The sequence below is a fragment of the Solea senegalensis genome, linkage group LG21, assembly GCF_019176455.1.
Source record: "Solea senegalensis isolate Sse05_10M linkage group LG21, IFAPA_SoseM_1, whole genome shotgun sequence".
NCBI classification, from domain to species: domain Eukaryota; kingdom Metazoa; phylum Chordata; class Actinopteri; order Pleuronectiformes; family Soleidae; genus Solea; species Solea senegalensis.
The window spans coordinates 12,176,527-12,188,915 of record NC_058040.1 but is presented as its reverse complement, the minus strand read 5'-3'; the positions used below and the strand labels follow the sequence as shown (position 1 = coordinate 12,188,915).

Genomic DNA, 12,389 nt, shown 5'->3' with positions numbered 1-12,389 from the left:
ATTTTTCTTATTATTCCCCTTCACCTTCACCCTTATATTATCACCATTACTTGCAATATACACATCAGACTCGGGGAGGAAGAAAACTAATTCAAACAAACAAACAAACAAACAAACAAACAAAAGAACAGAAAACTAAAAACTCTGGATGCTCTGTGGTGGAGGACAAGTAAGTGTTTATCAGTATAATTCCCTTATAAATCTTGTTATGAACCTGAGAACCATTTTTGCACAGAATCAATGAATCATTTCACAAACACGGGCAGCAACACACATCTGAACGAGAGAAGTGATAGTTATTCAAATGCCATCCTCTACTGAGACCATCATTTCAGGTTCTTCAATTCTACCGACTTGTTGACACACATGTAAACACAAACATATTAGCACCAGCATTTAAGACGTTCTTGTTACCCCTAAAAGAAAGGTACATTTTCATTGAGGTTTTTTCTCCCCCTGTAAACGACCTGTGCTGACTCGGGGTTGTTGACACAGCACAATTAGCCCTCGTGATGTCCCAGACTTTTATAAGCGCAGTCCTACAACTACACTGTATTCCACTGCGACAGACTCACAGTTTCAAGTGTCCATTAGTCAAGCTCAGATCCATCACAGTCCAGAGTAAAAAACTGATTCACTTGATTTTGATTCAACAGAAAAAAAACAAGACAAATGGGGGCTCTTAAGAATATGAATTGTCCACAGATTGTCTAATTGGGGAGCGACGCGCTTAGATTAACGCTGCGGAGCACGGCGACATGGGGCTGAGTCAGAAAACAGGCGCATTGCATTCATGATCTGATGTATTCTTCAGCACAAACACAGTGTGTTTTCCTTGCTTGGTTCACTGAACCTCAGTATGTTTGTTTCTTCTTCTACCTCCCAGCTCTGGTGAACACTCTGGCTCAGATACAGGTAATAAAAACAAAAAAACATCATCTTTAGTCATTTGGGAACACTTTTTTTTTTAAATATATTTTAATATTATTTAATATCATTTATGACCTCTTTGGATAAATAAATGAAAAAGTACCGCACTATGTTAAATGTTAAATTAAGACGCACTATAGTGTGTTTTAGGGACAAAATTAGAACGGATGGTGTGACCGCAATTACAATCTGTTTCTAATTAAAATCGAGTTTTCTCTTCAGCTGCAGTAAACAAAAGGCTGTGAGGACTAATGGAGAATTTATTTATATATTTACACACACACACACACACACACACACACGTGTAGTGTTGAGTACAGGAACACCATCGCTGCCGACGTCATAGAAAAAAAAGCCTGAAAATCATTAGAATGAGAAATGTGTTGCGACGGAGACTCACTTGCCAGCTTTAAATCACTGCTAATGTAAGAGTCCGGCAAGCCAGGCTTTGGAGCATTAATGTACACACTCATGTATCGTGTGTAAAGTAAAATCATTAATATCTGAATCTTACCAAGAGACGCTAAGTTATTTATTAAGACACGCAATTTGACACAGTTTTTGTCACCATTCTGAGAAACTACATCATTCATTTAAGATGGGACGCCATTATTTCTTATTAAATTATTACGAACATATATATATATATATATATGTATATATATATATATATATATATATATATATATATGTATAGGAAACTAAAGCTGCTTCCACACACACACTGAAAGTCAGATTCCAGAAAGAATACAGCGCTGACACTGAAACTATCCGCGCTGCCGTTTTCTTCATAAGGCAAAACTGTGAAATGATCCTGATTCAATCTTCTTTTTCATTTTCCCAGGATTTGGTGTCTGTAAACAGCCAAAGTTACACCGGACGGCAGCTCGAGGTGTGATCACACCCGCAGCGTAAACATGGTCTGCATTAGGGATTCTTGAATTTACCATTTATCATTATAATAACACTCAGTTGAGCGTGTTCGCCATAGGACATATTTAGATTGAAATGCTGGGAACGACGTCTATAACCGACTTGACAAAAAAACTTCAGACCTTTTTAAGATTAAAAAAGAAAAGAAAAAAAAAATCAGTTGTTACTCTCTCGGCCGTGTCCGCTTGCTTCAGTTTTTACATTTGTCGTCCTCAAGTGTAGATGCCCTTCACTCGTTTGTTCTCGGGGTCGAACGGAGTTTTGAGGTGGGCCTTGGCCTTGTACGTCACACCCATCCTCTCCAGGGTAAACTCGCCGCTCCTAATGAAATCGGGACTCACCTGATAAGGAAAGAGGAAGAGAGAGAGAGTTGAGACAAATAAGAGGAAGATAAGCAAGGGAAGGAGAAGGGAGGGGAATATGAGTTTAGTGGGAGGACAATGAGGCGATGGAGGAAATGAAAAACGGAGAGCTGCACATTTGACCACCTTTCGGAGCAAATATGTGTCCCTATGTGACACGAGAGAACGTTGTATTTAAATACAACAGTGAAGGCAATTATTTAACTCATGACTCAACGTCACTGTGTCTCCATCGCTCCGTCTTTGCCATCAACTCATAACGAGACGTCAACAAACGTGAGACTAAATATTTCATGTTTGTACGTAAAACAAACATTACCACTCCTCCTTCAGGGTGACGGATATATCCATAACCGATAGTTTTGTCGATAAAGAAGCCGTAGTCAGAGCGACGCAGTTGACCGACGGGAACTCCGTTCCGGAAAATGGCCTCCAGTCCGAACATTGGCACTTTCCTTTGAGAAAGAAAAACGGGGGGGTTAATTACATTATTAAACACACTACATGTGCCTTGTTTCTGTCAGACAAATACACTGAGTGTATAATATTTAGTGTATAGTCAGAAATTAAATATATTACCTATAAGTATGTGTCAAACCTTAGAAAAAAAACTTTTTTATCTGTATTTTGGGTACTTTTGGGCTGCCATGTTGTTTCTACAGCAGCTCAAATGGACAAATCAATCACATTTTGCATTTTGAAGCAGGTGCTTTCTTTGAAAACGAAGAACAGCTCTTTTTTTCTGGTATACAAAGGTCACTGTAGTTCCAGGACACTCTGAGGGAAAGGGAAGGGATCGTTGTTCGGCGTTACTGACTCCTCGATGGTGAAGCAGACGATGCGTCTCCTCAGGCCCTCCGCCTTCTGCTTCTCCAGCCTTTCGCGTCCCTGGAACGGGATGGAACTCTTCATTTTGCAGGTGAAGGCGAGCCCCGCCTCCAAGGGTGTGTCATCGGGGCGAAGGTCGGCGTGCCAGTGTCTGTACCCTGACAAAACACAAGGAGGGCACCAGGAGGAGGAGGAACAAATAAAACATGAATGTGTATATAGGTTCTATTGCTTCAGTTAACCTATAGTCTTAGTTTGACCTTTCTGACCTTTATTTAAAAGTTACCTTTCTCTATGCTGAGTGAGTCGATGGCCCTGTAGCCTGAGTTGATGATGCCGTGCTTGGCGCCAGCAGCCATTACAGCACGGTAGACCGGGAGGCACGAGTCTTTGGGAATGTGCAGCTCCCAGCCGAGCTCTCCAACAAACGACAGACGCATCGCTCGCACCTGCACGGAGGGAGCGGGACAGTAGAGAGGCTTAGAGAGAGAGAGCACGCAGAGGACCAAGCTGCCATGTCCTCTCGCAAGAAAAAAACAACACACACACTTCTTACTCGCCATGCATTTTTATGTGAAGAGCACTTTCTGCTCATGTTCTGCTGCTGAAGAGACAGAAACAAACAGCACAAGCAGCTGGGAGGGTAGAAAATATGCTTTTGTGAGATAAGGTGCACAAACGAGGGAATCTCCTTTGTGAGAAATGAGTCTTGTATCCAAAATTCTGTTTGTCTTGAAAGAGATGAATGCTTCTTGGGGCGGAGAGATGAGTATGCTGGAGGGAGTTAGAACAGGGAGTAGAGGTAGAGGCGGACTGAGATGTACCGAAGACACACGGGATATTTCAAATTTAAGTTTAAATTCATATTTATATCTTTTACATTATGCAAACTGATTCATCTGTCGTTTATTTTCTCGATTAATCGCGTAATCGTTTGGTCCATAAACCAAAATGATTCACGTGATGACTTATTTGTTATATGGAGCAATGAAATTAAGAAAATATTCACATTCAAGAAGCTGAAACTGAACAATCAAAGTCTTGTTTTACTCATGAAGAACGCTTCAAACTGATGCATCGATAATCAAAACAGTCCACGATTGATTTTAGTAATCGAGTAATTGTTTCAGCTCTAATACAAATACTGTTGTCCTATATGAATATTGAATATTGTCTTAAATATAGAGATATTTGGGGTAAAACAACAATAAAATAAGGTCGAATGAGGTCAGGAGCACAAGACTCCCACTGTTTTATCTTAATTAAATCGATATAATCACAAAAAAAAATTATCTTTTCATCAGAAAGTGAACACAGTTCACCTGCTGCAGTGCAACAGTTATCCACAAATAGCGTGATGACAAGAGAATATACTTTTAAGGTTTATTCTTTTTTTTTTTTCTGTGAAAAATGAACATCCTGCCTTGTGGACACCAGAAACAAATAATGTACAAGGACACGAGAAAGCTATTGAGAGGAGGAAAAAAGGGAAAGTAAGCGAGTGAGAATGTGTGAAAGGAGGAGAGAGGATGAGAAAAAATGTCTCCAACAGTTTCCTCGGTGGGTGCTGTGACAGCCAGGCCATCTGTGCTGCCAGGGATCACCCTGAGCCCCATATGTACACCATGAAACGGAGAACAGGACACACACACACACACACTCACTTTAAAACACACAGTGACTTAAGGACGCCTCATGCACACTGTCACCAGGAGAATGTCAAACACAAACACACACACACACACACACACGCTGCTTAGAAATGAGAACGCGGACGCACATAAACACGAGACGGTGTGATCTAACACGCATACCAGCACAGAGAGAGTCTAATGAGCTATGAGTGGAGCAGAGGGCAAGAGAGCGAGCTCTGTTCTCGCAGCAGTGCAGCCATTAAAATGTCACCCAGACAAGGCCAGCAACCAGCTGGGACGGAACATAACACACAAACAACTCGAGCAGGCACACACACACACACAGACACACACAGACACACACACACACACACACACACACACAGAGACACACACAGACTCCCGCAGAGCTGTGAGAAGATGCTGACTGCAATCAATGGAGTGCAGCATAATTCATGCAAAAAATAACAATAAAAAAAAAATGTAACTAAGACACAGAGTGTGTGTGTGTGGATGAACAGTAGGAGGTGATTGCTGTGGCCAGGACAACACACTCTACAGAAACACTGTAGAGGTCAAACCTCAAACCTTACAGCATTTCTGTTACTCTTATTGTAAAGTATAAATATGTGAATTCCCCAATGTTTGTAACCAACAAAACATCAACTGAAAAGAAACAGAGAGAAGAAAGAAGAGGAACAAATGCCCCTGGACGGCCTTGTTGACTTCTTCTTCCTCAGTCTCACACACAACCAATTATCTTTGACTGTACCGTTGAATTGTAGACAATCAATTTGATTAGCAAAGAAGTATTCTTTAATTGGCTTTATGAAGTTATGAAGTTATTTGACCATCGTCTACCATTTTGTACCCTGACAAAGAACTTCAAGGTCATGTTTGGTCAGGTCTTTGTCGTTTGCTTCGTGATCATGTTGCTCCTGTGACTCCTCTGTGAGTCACAGTGACTTTTATGCCTGGCTGTGATGCGTTCACTGATGCTTGTAAAAAAAAACGCTCACTCGCTCTCACGAAAACACACTTGTCTCTAACGTTGGTAGGAACAATCTGGCTTTCTGCAAACACTGGCGGGGACACCGTGCATACGCAAACCTGCACCCTTGGTTATAACGGCCAAAATTAAATTGGACTCAGTTAATTACAGTTAATGGGTCGGGTCGAGTCAGGCCAGGCTCGGAGATTGTGCACAGCCTTGAGTCGGGCTAGCTTTTCTGGGCCTGATCTAAACTCTACATGTGACTGAAGTCATGTTTATTTAACAAGCACAAGCACAAACAGAAGACAGCTGGTGTCCTCACCTGATGTCCCGCCGCGTTGACGACTTTGTGTGTCGAGAAAGGAAAGCTGTCGTTGCTGAGGTCCGTGTCCAGCACTTCCTGAAGAACCTCTCGACTGCAGGTCAAGAGGGAAAAACACAGAAAATGAGCCGCTTATTCAACGTAGGTCCTTGGGTGAGGGGATATTTTTGTCAGGGGTGTTATTTTTCCTCTTTCTACAAAGAAATATCATCTTATACCGGACTATAACATTACTTATTATATATATATATATATATATATATATATATATATATATATATATATATATATATATATATATACACATATGTATACATATGTATATATATGTATACATATGTATATATATGTATATATATATATACACACATATATATATACATACATATATATGTACACACACACATATATATATATATACACATATACATATATATATATATATATACACACACACATATACATACAGTATATATGTATATATGAATATGGGGGGATGACGCACATTCTGACCTTTCCCTTCAGTACGTCCTCCAAATTCAAGAGTCCAGTAGCGAGGCCAATTAGCTATATATAATCAGCAAATAGCTGCGTTTGTGTGTGTGTGTGTGTGTGTGGTAAAAGGCTTTTCTCTGACTTGTTAATTAAACGTGTTCTCAGCTGTGGATCAGAGGACGGATATTATGTAAACACACGGGCCCCTCTCTTTCAGGACATCACAGAACTCCTCGTGTTATACATCCTGGTGTATGATGCAACAAAACTGAGCAAGCACCAGTTTCACCCTTTGGAGAGTTCTGCCAATCTGTGTGTGTGTGTGTGTGAGAGCCAGCGAGTTTACAGTGACTACCCCCGCTCGAGAGAATATTTCTGAGGAGGCAACACAGACAATCGCATTTCCATAAAACGTGTAATTTCCTCTCTCTCTCCTCCAGCTTTAAAAAGAGATGAATTTGCTTCATTAAAACCCAAAACATTGGAGGAGTTGATTTTTTTTGGCAGTTTCTCACGACAATAAGAAGGAGCGAAGAATCATCACAGACTGAGACGCCGATCCTGTTAATATTATTCACACACACACACATTATGCAGACACTTTGGCTGATCAAGGAAACACAAAGAGCTTCATAACGAACATGGTTCATTGTAGAGACATTAGACCTGATTATGGTCAAAAAATCAGATACATTGGTTGATGGGAATCGGTATCGGTGAGTATCGGTATCGATAAAAAATCGACTGTAAATATGTAAATAAAAATCAGCAAAAGCATTTTAGCCGAGTCATGTTTTGGGCTGTCTATTCCAGCAATATTTGTTACACAGTTGGAGAATTGTGTCGTTGAAATGACTCAGCACAAACAGCTTTATACGTTCATAAACGGTCTAAAATGACTGTATGGGGCCAATATCAGTATCAGTCGTTTGTGATATATCGGACGCATCCCATCGTCCCATCTCTAATTCAAATTGGGTAAGACTTATTATTTTCACATACATATCACAATAATTTGACAGATTTAGGAGTCTTTTACCACTTTTAGCTGTTCAGAATTTCGCCATAAGGCCATTTTATCACAATTTGATGATTTATCATGTATTCAGCCTTGGTTACAGTGGGTAAATCACACACACACACACACACACATAGACATCCTGGGCTAAAGCTGCTGTAGATTCACTGATTTCTGGTTCAATAAAATCTAAAAAGAGGGAAGAGGACACAGCAAAAAGTCAACTGAGCAAAAGGGTGAGGAAAAGGGAGAGGAGACTGAGATAGAGCGTGATAAAGCTATCTGAGAGGACAGAGGATGAAAAAAGCCTTGAATAGAAGAAATTGACGCAGCCCACACATGGAACACAGTGACCAAACCGTGCTGCTGCTGCTGCTGCTGGTGAAGAAGAAAGAACAAAGACAGACGAGTGGTTCAGAGGATGAAAATTGGGAAGAGGTAAAAGTGGCCCAGCTCAGTCTCTTTGAGCAAGAAGAAAGTGAAAGGGCTTGAAGTGACTCTGAAACGGTGAAAGCAGAACATGGCAGTGACATTTTCAGGTTTGGTCATTAGATTAGAGAGTTACAGAAGTATGAAGAAAGATAATGAGGTGATGCAAATGATGATTACTATATTTAATTATTTATTTATTCTTAAAGGCGTGCTGTGTGGCGGACTTAAAATAGCCTTCTAACTAAAACGGATCACCTAGATTAATGATGCACTTTACAAAGAAGGCACTCAGGCCTCTCCAACTCCTGTACTGAACCCAGCATCAACCAAAGTAAACCTAGAATTTGAACTAATGTCGCTGCTGCACTATTTACACTGGGGGAATAATAAAAGACAGTGAATACACAGTGTTGTTACATGGTTGTATAAAACTAATATCCACTCTAATGTCAAGACCAATTCTGAGACTTATTATTTAGGATTGAATAATAGTTATTCAAGGTCAGTCCAGAGATTTTTTTTTTTTATTTCTGGTCCAATTAAACCTCAAGGTGAAATAAAAATCAAACATTATTACCTAACCTACATTATGATGACAGAGCGGGGACTTGCTTGGACAGTTTTAATGCACCAACCTCCAGTAAAAAGGGCGTAAACTGTTGTTGACATCACAATCGAATGCTCTGCTCCAGTAAATCGTCATCATCATCACTCACTTTTACTCTTAATTTAAAGCACAGGCTTTGCAGCGTCGCGAAAGGGCTGCAGGCATTAATCTTGAGCCCCCCCCCGCTTCTGTTTTCACTCCACCTGTCTCACCTCTCACGCCCACGGCACAGTCGCGACCACTTAACCCGCTCACGTCGACCCCAACAGCTCGTCTTTTCGGTTTACCCACCGCAAGATGGGAATCATGACCCAACTTTTTTCCTCTCTTCTCCTCTGCTATTTTGCCCTCCCACCATTGTTTCTTGTCAGTCATAGCCTCCCTCTCGCCCTTCTTTCCTCACCTCTTTGGCCCCTGGATGCTGATCATCCCCATGTCCTCAGAATGGTCAACCAGCTGACACCGGAAGCCTTGGTCCTGAAGAACTGTTCTAATGTGGTTCCAGTTGTGCTCTGCTACGCCACCACCAATCGCCAGGTAGTACGTGTCACCTATAGTGAAGGAGGAAGAGGGAAAAAGGAAGTGAAGAAAATGGCAGAAAAATCTGAGATTATATGGAAAAATACAAGCCTCATGCCAAAATAAAAACAAATGTTAAGCATTTGTGTCTTTCATCTCTTTTTAATACGACTGATTTCCCATCACGGCATAACTTCAACTCTTTGGCTGTAAACGCTGCTTTCTGTTTGTTTTTTTGCAAATTAAGACAAAGGAAAAGACAAAATAGAGAATATAATGGTTAAAAATGACAAAACAAGCAATGAAAATGGATCAAATTGGAAAACAACAGTGAAAACAGTGATGGCAGGTAAATGTACAAAAACAAGTATCGCATGCACACGATTGCTCACCATTGGATTTGGGCGCTAAGGGCAGGTTGGAAGCACCGGGTTCGAGTCTGCTCACCGTCAGGTCAGCTTCTGCTCCTCCTCTTTTATTCAGCATGCAGGTGTAGACAGTAGAGCCTAAAACACACAGCAGAGGGATCGATCTTCTGTTCGGAACTGATGCTTTGGCTGTAATCTGGTTTCTATCCCTTTGAATGACTGTGTGTCTCCTTTCCTGCACCACACGGATCAATAAGAAGGAAATCTTAGTAACATCTGAGTGTGTTAAAACCAGGTGGGACTCCAGGGAATCTCCAGGATATCATGTGAATCTTGTTTTTTTACAAAGAAAACGACTGAAACGTGAACTACGACGACAGAACATCACTTAACAAAGATGCATAATAAGACGACCGACGACTGAATGAATCTGTATCTTTAACATATGAGGCACATGAAATGATAACGCGTCCACACAAAGGGAGCTGACAGTCGCGGTGACGCGCTAATACGCGACTGTCATCTCTCACTTGACGGAATGATGGATTATACAGTTTCATTCTGTCAAGAGGGCTTTAAAGGAAGCGGTGTCTGACGATGTCAGCGTCAGAGAAGCACAGGCTCGCTCGCTGGGACAGGAACATTCTTCTCTGTGTAAAAGTGCCACGTGGACATAAGGAGGAAAGAGCCAAAAAGACGTAGATGTTGCATATTAACTCCATATTAAGGCTGTCAAAGCGACACCTGACACGGTGTACCCCACATTTTGTCGTCGCCGACATGATTTGGCACGCGTACTTCTCGTTACCGTAACTCCCGTAGACAGTTTGTGATATCTAGAAAATTCAAAAAACTATGGACTGCGATCTGTCCAGGGTGTGACCCTGAGATTGCCACAGCACCCCGCGTGACCCTCATGTGGAGGATAAAGCGGTAGAAAACGGATGGATGGATACTGGAAAGCAGTGGAGCTTTGCGCCCATATACTTGTCAGTACGGTAAAACCTCAGGACTTTCGTGGACAGACCGTGACGCGTTCGTGACGTCAGCGTACTCCTACGCGGTTTGAAAAACTGCCAGATATCAAAAGTGAGAGTTATCTTGGAGAAGCACTCCCTTTGATGGTCATAAGTGGGTTAATCATTGCAAATTCATTGAAGTTGCTCCACTAAACGTTGTGGGTAAAGACAATTCATTTGTTGATCAAGACAAAATCCTGTAGAATGAGGAAGAGTTGTCCAAGCTTGGCACTAACATTACATTACACTACATGTAGAAGATTAAAAGCCCATTGTGCAAGAACTAGTGACATCTAATGGTCTTGCACGTGAGAAAACTACGTTGACCTCTGCTTGAAAAACACTAATTTGTCCAGTTTCCTTGTCCCGCCATGGCTGCACAAGATGACTTTGTCCAGGAAAACCAAACAATTCTTATTTCAAAGCGACGACACGCAAACGCTAACCCAAACATACTTATGCGCATCACTTTCTGCCCATAAGTAAGCCCTGCTAAATGACACACACTGGACCTTTAAAGGGGAAGTTAAAAGACTTTTCCTGCTCCGGATGAAGCAGCATGACGTCTGATAACTTGGCCTCGGGTGATGTCTCTTAAATCAGCCAGGGTTTGGTTCTGAGGACCACGCTGCTCATTTCTGCTGAGATCATTCGGCATTTTGTTGACATCTGGCGCCATGAAAGTCATTTTATCAGTGACGGTTCTTTGGGACAGACTTACTAGCATCCATATATGCGCCCCCACACATCTCGTCACTGCAGGAAACAGACGGCTGTGCCGACAAATTGCACAAATTTGTCACAAATAGATTAGGCAATGAGAGACTTCCCTGTCAACACATTTACCAGCGCCACTGCGAGAAGTGCAGGCGAAGTATTTTACGATTTTCTGGAACTGTGGCGTGTTGGCACTTTGTTTAGATCCTCCGTCTGCGTATTGGACTTCTTCATTCTGTCGACCTTTTCACCCATCTGTCTGAATCTGCCTGCTGTGTGTGTGTGTGTGTGTGTGTGTGTGTGCTTTAGCAGCAGCCAGACTGACCTGGTTTCTTGTTGACATCAGCAGTGAACAGCCAATCGGCCGCCTTCTTGGCATCTGGTCCGGTGAGATAAAACTTTCCAAAGTAGGACATGTCAAACACAGCCACACCGTGTCTACATGAGAGGCACTCGCTCTTAATCTGCAATTGAAAAAACACATATAAATAAATCACAACACATGTCCAATTAAAAAAAATGCATAAAAACAGTATTTCTATGACTGATCCTCGACGACATCACTGCAATTTAAAAGGGAAAACTTGGAGCAAACATCAAGTTCTGTTCTCATCTGTCCTCGGGGCTGCTGAGTGAGGCTGGTGCTTCCCCTCAAACTCCTTCATGCACCATAAAACACACTGACTGTATTGTGCACTCTGTCTATTCTCCACGGCCATTATTTCCCCCGAGAGGACGCGCTCTCCTTTTTTTCACTTTCACACTCCTTTCAGAGAATGTCCAGACTCGTCGAACCACCCTAAAACTTGTAGTTTAAATTTATGTCTGACAAATGAAGGAGCTGTTTCAATTTCAGCCAACATTGTTCTGCTCAGTGTCACAAGTTCCCGTACTTGGATCCAATCAAAAAAAACAAAACACACACACACACACACAGTTTGGAGACGCATGTGGCCAGCATACTTATGTTGATTTATGTGCAATACACAGACACTTGGAATAAACTAATGTTGTTCTCTGTGCTCCCTGATTTGTTCCCTCTTTGTTTTGGGATTCTGACTGTGGGTGGGCCTTAGGAAGCTGCCTGCTGATTGGCTACTGAGTTTCCCCGTCGACATCCGACAAAATAATTGTAACTATCTAATATATATATATATATATATATATATATATATATATATATATATATATGTATATATACATATACATAT

The 12,389-nt window shown here is 41.5% G+C and overlaps 1 protein-coding gene across 1 annotated transcript in view; it reads right to left on the bottom strand.

The window, feature by feature from the left end:
• Nucleotides 1-156: 156 nt before the first annotated feature.
• Nucleotides 157-12,389, bottom strand: part of sardh (sarcosine dehydrogenase) — a 33,384-nt gene continuing 21,151 nt past the window's right edge. Inside the window, exons 15-22 of the mRNA XM_044012468.1 lie at nt 11,504-11,642; nt 9,467-9,580; nt 8,959-9,106; nt 6,004-6,097; nt 3,340-3,502; nt 3,043-3,211; nt 2,545-2,680; nt 157-2,204 (exon numbers count right to left, since the gene is read on the bottom strand). Coding sequence (XP_043868403.1) covers nt 2,076-2,204; nt 2,545-2,680; nt 3,043-3,211; nt 3,340-3,502; nt 6,004-6,097; nt 8,959-9,106; nt 9,467-9,580; nt 11,504-11,642 — 1,092 coding nt within the window. The 3' untranslated portion in view covers nt 157-2,075. The remainder of the gene's footprint in view (nt 2,205-2,544; nt 2,681-3,042; nt 3,212-3,339; nt 3,503-6,003; nt 6,098-8,958; nt 9,107-9,466; nt 9,581-11,503; nt 11,643-12,389) is intronic.